The sequence below is a fragment of the Leptosomus discolor genome, chromosome 16 (assembly GCF_034619465.1).
Source record: "Leptosomus discolor isolate bLepDis1 chromosome 16, bLepDis1.hap2, whole genome shotgun sequence".
NCBI lineage: Eukaryota > Metazoa > Chordata > Aves > Leptosomiformes > Leptosomidae > Leptosomus > Leptosomus discolor.
Window position 1 is genome coordinate 9,420,591 of NC_141406.1, and position 16,057 is coordinate 9,436,647.

At 41.8% G+C, this 16,057-nt stretch overlaps 1 protein-coding gene across 1 annotated transcript in view; it reads left to right on the forward strand.

The window, feature by feature from the left end:
• GALNT9 (polypeptide N-acetylgalactosaminyltransferase 9) overlaps positions 1–16,057 on the forward strand; it is a 153,018-nt gene that overhangs the window by 67,178 nt on the left and 69,783 nt on the right. The window contains exons 5-6 of the mRNA XM_086474153.1: positions 2,265–2,462; positions 13,156–13,273. Coding sequence (XP_086330279.1) covers positions 2,265–2,462; positions 13,156–13,273 — 316 coding nt within the window. The remainder of the gene's footprint in view (positions 1–2,264; positions 2,463–13,155; positions 13,274–16,057) is intronic.

The window sequence follows — 16,057 nt, forward strand, 5'->3', positions numbered from 1 at the left end:
ATTATGGAAAGAACAAAGTAGATTCATCTCATCTACACTCTTCCCTGCGTTACTGGAGTGGAAAGAGTTTTTCTGCCTCCACCCACTGTTTTTTAAAACAATCTTGTATTAATAACGAAAGTGGCTTATCCTGGTTTGGTAGGTCACATTGCCTCTTTATGTGGGTGCATGAGTGTGGCCTAAAGACCGTACAAGTGGACTTTCTGAATCATGTACAGTCCTGAATTTCTCTCAGTTGTTTCTTGTCTCTCCTACAGAAAAAAAAAAAAAAATCTTTGAGACTGGGGTGTAGTTCTTTAAATGCCATGCGAAAAAAAAAAAGGGGGGGAAAGAAGCAACGTATGATCCTGCCAACTAAGGAAATATTTTAAAGCCAAAAAGGTATCTAACAAGCTGAGCTGAAATCACTGTGCCTCCTCATGGCTGTTGCACTTTCATGTTTCTGTGGAGGTCTTTGGTACCTTGCAGGACTGAGCTTAGACCACAGAAGTACTGCACGAAAAATTACAGGCGGCAGGCAGTAGTAAGAGAGACCTCAGGCCATTCCAGTCATGAGGGATGCATTGATTTATTCCTAGAATAAATCAATTACAGTAGCAAAACAGTACATGTTGCATATGAGATGAACATCTCTTTCATAACCTTCCTGGCCAGGGGGAATTTCTGCAACTTTCAATGTGCTGCTTCTCTTCCCACCATGCATGTGATCATCCTTTTTATTAAAACTTCCATGCTCTGTGTTACTGGCATCCAGCTGATAAAGTCAAATATCATTTTTCTAGAGGAATCCAAATAAAACTAGTTTAACTCTCTTTGACTTCTCTCCAAATGAAATGCTGTGACACCGTGTCTTTTTGTCAGTTATACTCTTGTTTTACATTGTTTTGTGATGGTTTATTTGCAGTAAGCAATCATCATCATCAATACTCAAGGGTTTCACTGAATCTATGTATCTTTTTACTGATGTGGGAAGGGTAAAAAGAAGAGAAAGCAAGCAGTGCGTGACCTCATGTAAGCACGGAGTCTGTGTATATAAAAGACAAATATTTTGGCCATGTTCAAGTACAGAGAAATTGCTGTCTTCTTACAGAAGAGATCAGAAAATTTATGATAGTTCAGATCGAGGCAGTGAAGATTGAAAATGGAGGTTGAATTAATTTCATAACTTGTCCCTTTCATTGGCCTACACAAGAAAATACATGGTAACAAACTAAATATGACAAACAAAATGTAAGGTAACAAACTTGGAACCACAAAGGAACAACTGCCTTTTGACTAACAACAAAAGAAAAATGAGAAAAGATCAGTGTTCAAAACCTGCTCCTCTGTGAATCGCAGCAAACCACCGTTCCCTTCAAGATACATATAAGAGCTCTCCAAAATTTTCAAAGCTTATTTCAAGGGGAAACACAGTTACAAAGGAGTGAACCAGTGGCAGTTTCTAATGCTGCTTTGAGAAGTTCTTTCCACCCTTATGTAAGTCTGCTACTTCTTTGGATCAGTTCTTCTGTAAATTCATAGCAACTTCAGACTACCTTCCTTAGAAGTGAATGTTTGCACTGAAGCCTTTCAGTTTCCTGAAACACTTCGGGATGTAGCTTCTGTTGAAAGAACATTGATGTTTTAAAGCCTTCTGAAATGAAGGCACATTTCCTGCAGTTCGCTGCTTTTGCACCATCTGGCAACTGAAATCTTCTCACCACCAAAGAGGTTTTAGAGGGCATAATGCAGGCACGCTTGTCAGTCAAACTAGATCTGATGGGGTCAGTCCTTAGGAAACAAGATTAAAACCTTTGAGTAACCTTCGGATTCATTCAGTCATTGGTGTGTGTTTTATTCTTCAGGCCTTGTCAGCAAGACTAGGTATTTAAGCGCTACCAGCATGCTGGTGGTGCAGCCGTTAGGAGACCATTTAGTTAGTCTTGGCAATAAGTCTCCCAATGCTTTTCCATCGCAAAATGAATTGACAGTCTCCAGGTCTCAGGGTAAGCGTTAGGTAAAATTTTGTGTTGTTAAACTCTGGCACAGCTTTGTAAAGGTAATAATTCATGTGCTGTTGCTGTGTAAAGTATCCCACATCAAGCTCCAGCCTCTTCAGTGTTATGACAGTGATCTGTATTTGATCCCTCTATGCTGTGTGATCGGCTGCCATCTCGCTGGGTTGCTGCTCTCAGTATTAGAGAACTTTGTTTTATCAGACTGCAAAGCAGGACCTGGGATTACTGGATGGCTGTAAAACATTTTGCTGTTTTTATTGTTCTCAGGGTGGAACCTGCACTTACCCGGATCAAAGAAGATCGAAAGCGGATCATCTTACCAGCAATTGACAATATCAAGTACAACACTTTTGAAGTGCAGCAATACGCCAATGCAGCCCACGGCTATAACTGGGGCCTCTGGTGCATGTACATAATCCCACCGCAGGACTGGCTTGATAAAGGGGATGAGTCAGCTCCCATCAGGTAAATCTCCCACGTGCTGTCACTTTGGTACTAGCGATGTTTCCGTCTCGGCTGTCTGCTGAGGGGGAATTCTAAGTGAAGCAAGACTATAGGCTTTGTACAAGGATAGCAAAATTAAACTGAAGAAAACAGATGGCTCTGCAAAGCTGTGGATGCATGTGTCGCATCTCAGAGCTGCACCACGTTGTACGCAGAAGTGCGTGTGCTCTAGTTGTGAATGTGTGGTTCAAGTTCACATCATGGCCCTTGCTAGGATAGAAGGATCTTTTTCATCTATGCTTTTACTTTCCAGTGAGCCCTGGCATGAGTAATAAGCCAGTGAAACATTGTGTATATGAAAAAAAAAAAAAAAGCTATTTTGTGTTTGATTACAGAGAGGCTGGCTTCACTTTTGGTCTGTAGGCAGAGATCTTGGCCATCAGCCCAACCAGAGCTTCCTGGGAGCACTAGTAGGAGATGTGTTAGCCTTGCCTTGTTCAAGAATTGCTCTTTTTTTCGAGAACTTTGCACATGTTCTGAGTTTTTCTACTGGATGAATTTTAAAACTGAACTGGACCATGTAATCAGAATGTAGTTCTATTTTTCTCTATAACAGAACATTTTACCTTACACAAATACTAAGGACATACTGTTTCAGGAATTGTGATAATGTGTTGGAGAATCGTTACAGTGGGAAAACAGGATCCGTTAAGAAATGGTCTTTATTTCCCCTTCATTTGAAAATTCACATGTCCTAGCCATTCATCTCCAGTGCAGACGCTTGTCTAACAAGTCCTCTGAGATATACTGTACTGGGTGAAGTGTAGTACTGTTAGCAACTGTTGAAATAAATGCTAAAAAATACAAAGCCCAGGTATGCAGTTTAGGTTGCTCTGCCCTATTTTTGAGATTTCTTAGCAAGGACACAAATTACCACCTTAAAGTCACCTTCATTTTGATGTACATCAGCTCCATCCTAAAGTAAGCTAAAACTTATGGTCCCAATGTAGGCTCTGGCAGAGAAGCTGATGTACTTCCTTTCCAGTGTAGAGCTTGAGTTGTCAGGTCCTGAGAAGTCAATCCAAGCACTTCAAAAAATATACCCAACTGAAAGGATTGAGTGGTCTTTGGGAGGTGAAAGGACACAGACAGACTGATCACATTTCAGTGATCGGTTGGATGGGGCCATCTCACAGGATCCGTCTTTCATACAGAGAGTAATATTTCAGTCCATATTTGAGCAAGTGTTGCAAATTGCAGTTAGGTTCATTCTCATGCCCTGTGACTGCAAAACAGAGCTTACGGTAACATTAACCTTATTTACTACAAGACAGCACAGTCCTTCGTCACTGACCCTTTGCTCAGCTTGAAACCTCAATAAGCAGGAAAGTAATTACTTAGGAAATCAGTTTTCCTGGATAACATGCCCTGCTCCCCTCACATTGTTTTCGAAGTGCAGATGTTTTATATCTATTTCACTCAGCCCTGAGAAATAGTTTATTGATGAAGGAAAATTAATCAGCCAAAGCTTTCATTCCTGAAATCAGGGTTTTAGTCTTTTATACCTGAAAGGTTTTGCACACCTCATTACTTTCAGTTTATATGTGAAATCATCGTATTACTTTTCACATGAATTGTTCAACTATTTGAGTATCTTCTGTTCTGGAGGTAATGATCACTTATGAGATAAGACTGAACTAAGAGGTTAAACCTCAGCAAGTTCTTAGACATGTTTTTCATTGGTGGTAGCTCATGGACTCCCTAAAGTATGGAAGCTGCAAGTGCAAAACTCTTCTGGAAATTCAACTGTAGATATTTTTAATAGAGAATAAGGAATCTCATCCCTGTAATGCTGGGATAAGAGAGTTTTTTCAGCAGCACAGGGCCTGATTTACCATGGGCTCTTCTCAGGTTTGTGTTCAAGCTCCTGCCAGAGTTATACTGGCACTGAGTTGGAATAATCAGAAGTGAATAAGGTCGAAACTCAAGCACTTAGCACTTGAAATCTGATGCACATAAGTAGCTGGATCCTGAGAGTAGCCATCTAATTCTGAACCTGAGTGAAGAAACTCTCCAACTCAACAGTGCATAAACTGTCCAACTGTCCATAAACTGTCCAAGACAGATGAGACAAGGAACACAAGGAGGAGGGCGCCCAAACCTTACTGACAAATATCAGGAGCATTGAGACAATGTGACTGCCTAAGTATCTCCTGCAAATTATGAATTACATGCCCTAAAATGCAGAGACATCAACGTCAAACAGCAAACACTTACCTCTCTCGCTGGGAACACATGCTTTGAAGGCAGTGATCTAGGAGAGCAGAGCATCCACTTTATAGCCACACTGCACTGATTTGCTGATGGGCCTCTGAAGCAGTAGCACCTGGATGGATTTGCTAAAGCATTTGGCTGGGCTGTTGTGTGCTCTTGTGTTATGCTTGCCTGTAGAAATACAATGTGATTTTATGGCTTTTAAGTGATATGCCAGCATCGTTATGGTAATGGGAAGAGTGAACGTGTGAGTGTTATTGATGAAAAAGATCAGGAAGTCTGTATGTAGAATTGAGATTTGAAAGCATCTATGATGGAAACTTAATAGCCGTAGAAAATTTAAGGTATATTTTCAGAAGGAAGGGCAAGTCAGACCAGTGAGCCAACATCTTCAAAAATCTCTGTTGGTTTAATACAGATTTTGGTTTAGTAACCAGCTTTCCAAACCATGTACTGCAACCACGGTTTCTCTTTCAGTCCGGTTTGCAAGGCATGCAAACTGGTCTACGTTGATGGTGTTTGTATCCATCCGTTTGTTCAGTGCATTCATAAGATTGCAGGACTCTTCATCAGTATGAAACTGCAAGTTCATTTAGTCCTTGCTGACACTGACACTCTTTAAGGCTTCCTTTGACACTGTCTTCAGTAAATAGTGGGTTTGGTTTGTGTCTCTGTGTGTTTTCTAAAAGAAAAGGCTAATAACTAATAACCCCATGACTGGTGTTGTCGTTGGTGTACCTGAATACTTCCTCCCAGATCTCCAAAGGCATTAAAGATTTTCAGTGTTAAAAAAAAAAAAAGTACCCTGGTATCAGTGAGGATCAGAGCCCTGGCATTTCTGATGTTTGCATTGTACGAATAAATATAGTTGATCTGCAGGATTGGGTGAGACATTTAGAAAGCAGAGTCCAATTCCTGTTTTCTTCTGGGATTACACAACAGATGTGCTTATTTCTTTTCTCAGAAGTTTTCTGTTTGAAGCCTGATCCAATACTTTCTTGAACACTAACAGTGGTATGATCCTACTCAGAGCCTTGCTGGGAAGGAGCAGGAACTGTCCCTCAAGTCAGGATAGGCAGTCATGTCGAGTGCACACCATGAAATGTCAGATCAGCTGTTGTGGTCCAAGTGACAAAGGGATCTGGCCTTGAAGTGCGAACAAAGGTAAAGAAATAGCAAGAAGAAAGCGTCAGATTTTGTAAAGATTTTTGATACACTTTGAAGTGGTTTCTTTTTTTTTTTTTTTCCCATGTTAATACTCTAAATTCAGAACAATTGATGTTCCCTGAATCGGCTTCTGCAGGCAATCCATTTTGCATGTTTGACATTTGAGATGTAAGATGTCTCTAACGTGAAGATTTAAATGAGGATTGTTATTTTGACACGCTGTGTCCATCACGTCGTTTTCCATTTGTGTTCCTGAGAACACGCTGCCCAAAAACGTCCTTATCATCTGGCAACAAACCGTGTAACAAAGGATTCTATTTCAGGGGGTTTCTAATGAATTTGACTATGCATTGAAACAAGCTGGGTTTTTTTTTTTCTGTATGCAGAAGATATAACTGGTTTTTGGAACAGCAAGGAAGGTTTCTGGTATCCTGAGCTCTCGCTCTGGCTCGTCTTCCCTCACCTGCTGTGGTTATGATAGACTACTGTGTTTGATTTCTTGATCAGCAGCCACTAACATTAGAGTCATTAGTCAGCCTCACTCAGCCAAGCGCTGCACAGCTTTCCATTTTATCTTCCTCCAGCAGCAGTGGTGCATTTCATTGTTGCATATGTTCTCACTTATTGCTTTAATATGCCATAGCTTGGTACCAGTAGGAATGTCTGTGTACCTGCACTGAATCGGCCACTCCAGAAAGCATGTGTGTCTTGCTCATGTGTGTAAGTTAGCATCTGATATGCCAGCAGTGAAGCAGTTTGCACTGCCTGCTTTAGCTGGGAGTGTGCGTGCCCATCTCACGGGCCGGTCAGGCCCCGTGCTGGTCTGTCATAGTGACGGTGATGCAGCCATGTCGGGTCTTCGCTGCTCTGGGAAGAAAGCCGTCTGTATACCTGGGCTGAGGAAGGGGCTCATCTGTAAAGTCTTTCAGGTTAAACCATGCTGTCATGTAAGAATAAAACTGGTGCTGTTTATTGTTCGATTATGGCCATCTTTTCAGTTGCTAGTTCACAGGAGCCTGTAACAGAGCAGTTTCTTTTCTGTTTCTCCAGGTTCTGATGGGTATCCTGCCTGTTCCAAAAACGATACTTCCATCGGGCATCAGAGAGTTATTCTACATCCCTATTGCCCTGCCTTTCCTAGCCAGACATTCTGGGTTGCTTTTTTTCACATGCTATAGCTCTCCAAAGGGGTTAACAAACCTTCCCATCACAAAGCTTGTCAGTTTTTTTCCTGTAGCTCCTGAATAGCAAATCTGTCCTCAAGTTCTATTCTCACGACTTGGTTTGACTCTTTCTTGCAGAAGACATGAGTTGTAAGAAAAAATAAATGCTTATGCAGGTACCATGCAGGTTTCCTCACTTATCTGTCAGGCCGGGGAGAGGTGCTTCTTAGGAACCTGAATCAAAGAAACATCCTGCTAGGAAAGATTAAAAACTCAAAGGAGTGTGATGTGCCATTTGAATCTCTTTCTCTCTCTCCTTCTCCCTGTATGTATACGTTTATGTTTATATATTAATTTACAGTTATATTTGTGTTTGTACTTATGCATTTGTGTTTGTAGGTCAGTTGTCCTGGAAACTGGACTTCTTGCATGCTCTGAAAACTGTTTCAAATGTGACCTGATTGCATGTATACTGACCTTAAAGCAAGGGGAGAAAGATGCGTAAGGGAGAGGAAGACTTATTGTATCACATGCAGTATGTCAGTCTAGCGCTCATTCCTTTCTCCTTCACTTGCTCTTGATGGAGCCCCCAGGCAGCATCCTTCAACTGTCTGTAGAGGGAAGGAGGGGGATGCACCTGGCTGGAGAAATAGGTATCAGTGCCTGCTGGAGTTTTGCCGACAGAGCCATGCTCCTGCAGATCTCACTAAAACACCATAGCCGTGACTCAGAACTACAGCAAATGGCTTTCGTTTCTGGCCAATGTGTCCTCTGTTTCTGGTACCCCATCCCATAGCAGGCACTGCCCTCTTCCGTACAGTGCCTCTCTTCCCTTCTAGCCACCCACAAGGTACCTGCAGCAGCAGGCAGGGAGGGAGGGAGCGTTTACCACCACAAAACCCTGCTCTCTGCTTCCTCCCTTTCCCCAGGGCATTACCCAGAGTAATGTCTCTCTCATATCTCCCTTGATACAGCCATGCCATCAGGTAATTTTCACAAATTGACTATGCTATATCTTTCTTTGGTGCAGAATCAATACTGTTCTATGCCGCATTTTAAGGTTTTTAGCTGCAAAAAAAACATTTTGCTGTGTTTCCCACATTATCCTTTGAGTGCTGCTGTTGATTATAATTAATGCTTTTAACATCCTCAGTTGTGTCAAAGAATATTCCACAGATCAATTAAGCTTCCCAACACCTTTGTGTTGTTGTTAAAAAATAGTACACCTCTAATCGGTATTTTGTGATACCTTCCTTCTAAAAATGTCACTGTTTTACTAGAAAGTGCATGACGGAAGGAAGAAGGTCCTTTTATATAAAGCAGATGTGGTTTAGGTTAATATATTTTACACACATAAACACAGCTTCTGCTGCTTCGCCCTTCTCTTCCCTGAGTGGTTGAAGGGACCAAAATCTACCACAGGGAGGCAACTTATAGTTTCTGTAAGGTTGTCCCTTCACTGCCCCGAGAAGACAACTCTCATTTGTATGAGAACATTTCCCCCCTTTTGCACTAAGAGATCTTTTACTTGATCCCGACAGACAGAGCCCTCGGCTCGAATTTGGAATGCACTACACCCAGGCGTGTGGGGTGTGCAGGAAATTCGAATCGCTCCCCTTGCTTTCTGGACACCTCTCACCCTTTCAGAGCGTAGGGCCGGGTGCGGCTGGAAAGAAACGTCCTTCCCCTGTTGCAGACCACACACAACCTGCACCCCTCTGTCTCTCAGGATCCTGTCCGTGACGCCACTTAAAATGTCACGAGTCCACCGAGTGGACCAACTCGTACAGAAGCCATGAAGTGCTAAGGGCATGCACCTTCTCATTTGCTGCCCCTTGGCTAGTAAGCAGCGTGTAAGACGTGCGAACACAGTTGCTCTTGCTTATACATCCATTTCTGACTTTGAAGGGAAGTCTTTGCTGCACTGTACTAGAAGTGGTAGATATACCGGAGTTTTTCACGTGCGGGAAAAACCTGGTGATGACAGCCAAGTGAGGGTCTCATGCTTTTTGGGGAGTTGGTTTTTTTAAAAGTGTTTGCAATATGACACTGTAGCCCAGTAGAATATTATCCACCTATATGCTTAAAGCACTTTTAGAACTGAATCTTAGTCTTTTAAGCTGCTGAAGCAGTTCTCAGACTTCTACCCTGTATTATTATGTGTACTTCACAGATGGAGAAACAGAGGCAGAGAGAGGTGACTTGCTGAAGACCAGATGAATGACAGAGCTGGGAATAGTCAGGGTCCCCAAGCTCACAGCACTGTTACCAGCTCACTGGGCTGTGCAATCGCATTATACTTAGTTTACTGTTGGGTCAGTCAAAGTAGAGGGAAGTTAAGGGCCTGGACTTGATGAGGACTGAATGCCCAAAACTCTGGTTGAACCTGATGGAAGTGTTGAACATGCAGAAAATTCAACATAGTGCATCGTATGCAAGTTCTTCCATTGCATCAGGATGCGGCCAGGGCAGAGCCACAGGCTTCTCAGTTCAGCTTCTGGGGTTCCAGCCCTGCTGCTGCACAGAAGAGCAGTGGCTGCAGGCAGCCAAATTCGGTAGAGAAAGGCACTAACAGTGGCAATTTTTGACTAGCTTCTCTGAAAAGCTGGGTGTGGTTCCTTCTGCCATTGCACTGCTGTTGTTGCTCATTCCAGAAAATACTTTTTTGTTTGAATAACTGTGAAGGCTTGTGGAATCTATATTTGAATATATCTAATAAGAACAAATAAAACCTAGAAGAGAGAGAGGGAGTTGCAAAGGCAGTCCTCAGTAGCAAGCGTCTGCGAGTGATGATTATGTAGTTGCATCTAAAATGTGTTTCCCACCCCCATTCAATTAGCAAGTCAGTGTTTTAATGGACAGAGCTGGCAGCTGCAAAAATCCATCCCCCAGAGAGAGAGATTCCAGCACCTGAGCGCAGTCTGCAAAGCCTAGTGGTACCATTCCTCATTAGGAAGGGAGGAGAAACGTCCTCATGGGAGCATCCTACTGCTCTAAGGAGCTGCCTCCAGAGGACTTTTTGGGGGGTCTGGAAAGAGAATGAGTCTGAACCCAAACTAGCAGCTCAGTTTTGCAAAGCAGTGATGCTCTAGCCTTCATCCAGTGAAGCTTGTGGTTAGCTTTAAAGACATAAAAAAGGAAAATGATGAAAGTGGCATGTCTTTCTTTCCTCCACCTCCTTCCCTTTTTTATCATGGTTAATACTTAAGAAATACCTAAATATTCCCTCAAAAACTTATTTCCTTTCAGAGCTACTGAATTCCCTTTCCTTGGTCATGTCCTTCTTTTATTTCAGTTTCTAGACCAACTTTATTCCTTGGGAGCCTAAAATGTGGTTTTCAGTGACAGAGGATGTGACAGTGGGATATATATAGGATATGTCTGGTCCTGCGTACAGGAGAGCTCTCAGCCTTTTCAGGCAAGTCTGTCTTCAGGCATGGCTCTAGGAACTGTAAGCAGGAAGATGCATTTTACCAAATAACTTGAATTTATAAATGCCATCCATCTTGCAAAGATCCTTGTGTATAAGTATATGCATCAACAGAAGATAGATGTGTCCAGCCAGGAGTACCCAGGCCCACGCGTGGTTTTCATAGAACTCTGAGACAACTTCTAACTAGGGACTGATTCAACAGAAAGCCTTTACAAATACCAGCACCAGAGAAGTGCTAGAATTTCTTGCAGACACAAAAGGGGGACTGTGGGTTGTGGCAGAGGTCCAAGCACGGAGGGTGCCAGTGGTGACCCTGCTGCAGTTTCTTTGTAGGGTTTGTGACATCTGGCTGCAGTTTCCTCCAGCCTTTTTAGACTGAATGAGTGCAGGGATCTGAGAGCCCCACTTCAGTCCTAAGTCATCTGTGAAAGCCAGATGTTTGCCTTTGTAACTGCTATTGAATCTTGCCCCCCCAGCTCATAATCCAGGGGACACATCTCACTCTGTAAGAGTGGAATGTGAGAGTTAATCAAGCTATTTCAACTTCTTTGTCAGAAACAGTGACGATCAAATGTATTTCTATCAACAGCTGCCTTTTTCAATTATGCACAGAAAACATGAGGGGATAGTGTGCACTGCAGCATAGGTTTGTAATGATCTGAGGGGCTGCAATGTCTTTCAAACTGAGAAAAAGTGCAAGGCAGAGATGCTGAAGCAGTACTGGTAATGTGAGTGCTACAGCAGAGTCCATTACAGATAAGTAATAGCAGTGCTTCAACAAATGAACCTTTTCAACGGTACCAAATAGTTCCTGACATAGGTTGGACTGTGTTCTGTGATGTCGGGATATGCATTAGACCCAGGAGCAAAGAATTATTTTATCTAACCATATCTTGGCTGTTTGTTTGAAGCCTTTTTAACCTCCTGCTGTAGAAATTGTGAACTGCTTATGAGAAAAAGGACCTTATGTGACACTGTTCCAGCAGCCACCTGCTGCTACTGGTGGGATCCACCAATACGTGGGTAAAAAAGATGTGTTTAGTTTCCCAGCCAGGGCAGTTTTTCACATGTGTATGAAACTGCCTCATGAATATGTTTCTCAGATGTGGGCAAATACCTTGTGAATAGCTTTCTGTACAAATTCAAGAAATATGCAGGTATCTAGGCCAAGAGAGACTTCATAGTGACAGTATAACATTAATGCATTCCAAAGGAGACTTCTTAAAATAGGGTTTAGACCTTTTCCCTCATCTTTGTTTCTGTAAAGCATTTTCATGGTGTGTATATATATATATGTAAGCTTGTGCCATATATAGAGCATTCTCTATTCTACTAGAAAATAGAAAATTTGAATAAATTAGAATTTTCGTGATGTCTTTTTATAATAGCACTGTTAGGAATGACGTTGTATCTGCCAGATGGTTGAAAATCACCTGCCTTTCAATGGAAGAGGAAGCATGGCTCATTCTTCTAGGTCAGCTCCAAAAGTGTTCATTTCTCAATGATTTTACAGTTTTCCTGATTCAGCAGTCTGGTCTGTCGGGATCCCACTAAAATGGGGGGGGGTCTATCCCCAGGGCCTGGGCACATCCTGTAGATCAGACTGCAGGATGACTTCCTCTGATCTTGCAGCAGGTACTATGCAGCCTGCAGCTGAATTGCAAGTCAAATGTGGAGCTGCAGGCTCTTGTTGGTTTTCTACCTTAAAGTTAGTTGAGTTTACGTTTTTAAATTGTGGGCTATAGTAGCAAAACATAGCTTTTACCTTGAATTTTGAAGAGGCAGATGTTGTGACCAGTACAGAGATGCAGAGAAAATGTGGACAAATGAAACTAGCAAATGTCACTAGCTTGCACTGCCTTGAAATAATGCTTGTGTTCATATGGTAAATGATCTCAAAGTTTGTTGTTATGTGGTGCTTCTCAGTGACAGGTTTCAGATTGCTTTGTAAAGGAGAGCAGAACCATAGTTTTACACATAAAGAAATTGATGCTCAGAGAAGGGAAATGATTTATCTGAAATCACTCCGTTGGCAGATCTGAGGGCAGAGTCTCTTCATCTGAACATCTTTCCTTTTCTAAAGAATGACCTCAGCAAATACAGAAATGTTATTCATGGGATAGCTTCACAAAGGCTGAAATTTATCTGCTAGAGTTGACTCCAGGGAGTCCCTTGCCAAACTTCACACCGTGATTGATCCATGGCTCTTGACATGCGTTTACTTTTAATATGTGGGTAAGGGGAGTCCTCATTTCTGACAAAGTTTATGGGGGTTTTTTGTGTATGAATCTTCAAATACAGTGTTGTCTAGTTCTTGTGCTACTCTGTATGGTGGTGAACTTCAGCTCCAGCACGGAAGTTTTGTCTATAAAACAAAGGAAGAACAGCCTGATGCTTCACTTAAATGCGTGTAGTACTTGACTTCACATCTTGTGTCTGTCTCACAGACAGCTGGTCCAGGTGTGTCTAGCAGTGCGCTAGTTTTTTGCGTGGCTCTGGTCCCCCAAGGTCCTCTGTCCAATGGGGGATGAGGTGCAATGTGATGGCACGCTAATAGGAAAATTTAAAATGTAAACTGGAAGACTAAGAACTGTTTTGTCTGTGTAAATTTGTTATGAGGTGTGTTGTGTAATAGCTAATAAATGACTTAGGTTTTTGCTTTAATCTTTCTGTGCAGGACACCAGCCATGATTGGATGCTCATTTGTAGTGGACCGAGAGTATTTTGGTGAGATTGGCTTGCTTGACCCTGGCATGGAGGTCTATGGAGGAGAAAACATTGAATTAGGCATGAGGGTGAGTAACAAAGAAGAGACTTTGTGCCATATTCATTTGCAAAGAAAGACAGGGAGCCTGTGGCCTGACAGAATTGCTATCTGACTGATAGGCTATTACTCTGAAGTAATTGATATTGCAACACTATCTGCCACTGACAGTCCCAGTAAATGAATGTTCCTGGCCTTACTGGCCTTGAGAGAACTGATAACAGTCAGAAATATGGTTTATTGGTTCATTCTGTCAGTGTCTGAACCCAATGAGACAGATTTTCACCTTTCCCAGTAGCTCTGCTTGTGCAAACAGCTACGTTAAGTCTTCATGTGCTCGTTGTGCCTAGCTGAGGCACACGCTTGTGGCCTTAGCAGATGCAGTACCAACAGAAAACTAGGGCCGGCCAGGCTGGTAGAAGTCAGCTGCAACATTCTACAGACCACACATGATGAATGCTGTTGTATATTAAAATTTTAAGGATCCTCCTTACAGAGTACGAACTACAGGGTTACAGGTATTTGATCCTGTCAGATAGGTCAATGCAAAATGTGGACAGATGACTTGAGGGCAGCATCATTTCACCCTGTGCTTCCAGACCTATAGGAAGTTTGATACTTGTGATCCTTTGCCCTTGTTTTCAAGGTGGTGCTTGCCAGCAAGTCCTTCTAAAGTCCAAGGAACGTGTCTTTGCTTAGCACTTGAAAATTAGGCCACTTAATGTTGCATGAACACAGTTTCCTCATTATAAAGCTGACTGTTTAATTATTTTCCCCTTACTCTTTATTCCCTGCTTCACAGTAACATGTCCCTGGTGCATGTAATGGGCTCATTAAAGCATATATTCTGATCATGGTGAAACACTGAACATCAAATTAGTCCATTCTTTATCCGATTCTTTTTTTCTAAAATGGATACAAACTCCTTCACACCAGTGAGCTGAGGAAGAAGGTCATTGCAGCAAGACTTTATTTTCACGTATGGGTGTGTGTTTATTATTCCATCATCACAAGAGGGATAGGGTTTGTAATGGGACTGTGTGAATTCACTGCTTATACTTTAAGGTTCAGAATTCACATAGGGGACAGAAAAACTGCTACCACAAATCATCCAATTTTCCTTAAGAGGGTCAAGCTATTACCAGGATTGTGTGAGCATTCCTTTATCATTGTGCGGGGCTTTGAGATGTTTGAAACTTTTTCCACATGGCTGCTCCCAGAATAGATTGAATGCTTTGGCAAAACTCTGGCATAGCTGATGAATAAGCCTCCTAAGAAATCTGAAAGCTGTCGCTCTTCCTTAGATGAGAACTTGCTGAGTACGATTAGAGCTCCTGGTAAACAGAGGCAAAGGTTTTAATAGGATTATGAAATGGCACTTGCTTGAAGAGACAAGGATTTGAAGTGGGTGAGGACAGGTTTTCAGGGGTAGAGACCCTGTTCAAGTCTACAGATATCTAGGATCTAGAAACCAGCTCTCATTCTTTGGGGTTTTTTTGTTTGGGTTTTTTTTTTTTGACCTCTGAAGGATAATTAACCTACTGTTTGAAAAAGGCTTTGTGAAAGTACAAGAATATGAGTAAGTTCATTCTGAAATAAGCTGTATGTCCATAGTATGGATCTGTTACTCTATGTTTTCAGCCTGGATCTGGCATGGTAAGTAATATACACTGTCTGCCTCCTAATTTGCAAGCCCTACATGTGATCCCCTCCTGCGTGTCTTTCAGAGCTGTCAGAAACTAGCAGCAGGAAAATGCACAGGAACTTTCTCCCTTCCCTCTAGGATATTTATAAAATCTCTGTGAATTTACAAAGGTTTTTTTTTTTAACTCCAGAATCTCAAAGTAAGTTGCTAAAAATCATTCCTTTCTCAAGGCCCACTGCACTGACCCATGTGGGGATATTTGTCACCTCCCCTACACCTGCACAGAGGGATGCTGTTGCCCATGTGTCACTCTGCTTGTGTGGAGCAATGAAAGACAGAAAGGGAAGGAAATAGAATGAATGAATAAAGAGCAAGGAATAATATAATAATAAATAATAAAATGGTGGGGAAGCGGTGGCACGCGTTTGGCTGAAAACAGTCCCTATTTAAAATAGCTGTAACAATAATCCTTTAAACTTTTTTGCAAACTATTATCATGTTACTGCTAAAAGAAAAGGGATTAGGCTTGGAGTGTCTGAATTAGATTACATTGCATCTAATGAACCCTTATTTAAATTGTTTTAATAAAGTTAAATAGGGGAAGTCAGTGAAACTAATGAGCTGATTTGGGAGGACACTGTTTGATAACCCAGCTAATCCCCCTTAAATCTATTGTTTATTAAAAAATTATCATCTTGGGTGTTTCACTATTGGTTTTTGCCTTTTCTAAATGCCACAGATGGAAATATTTAAATAATTAACCTAAGTGATTTTCTGTATTGAGTAAGCAGTAAGCAGTGCATAAACCGACTGGGGCTACCACATCTATTGAAAATATTTAGGGCTCTGCAGCCCTTTCTTTAACTCATATTATTTTTTTGTGTAAACTTCATCTTTGTTAGAGCTGCGACATTCTCCTAGTGGTGTAGCTGTGCAGTGAAGCCAATGTCTGTTTCCCAAGCTAGGGAGATTCTGGTTTGGTTGAGAAAAAGCACCAGATGTTCCAGGAAATAAAAGGGAGGTGGACATGATTGCAGGCTTGTGATAGTAAGGAAACACTTATATAATGTCATCTTGTACTATATTTTTCAAAGATGACAGTTTTGCCGCAAGATGGATAAATACAGGACTGAATTCTGTTACGGACAAATGGTGCGATTCTTTGAGTGT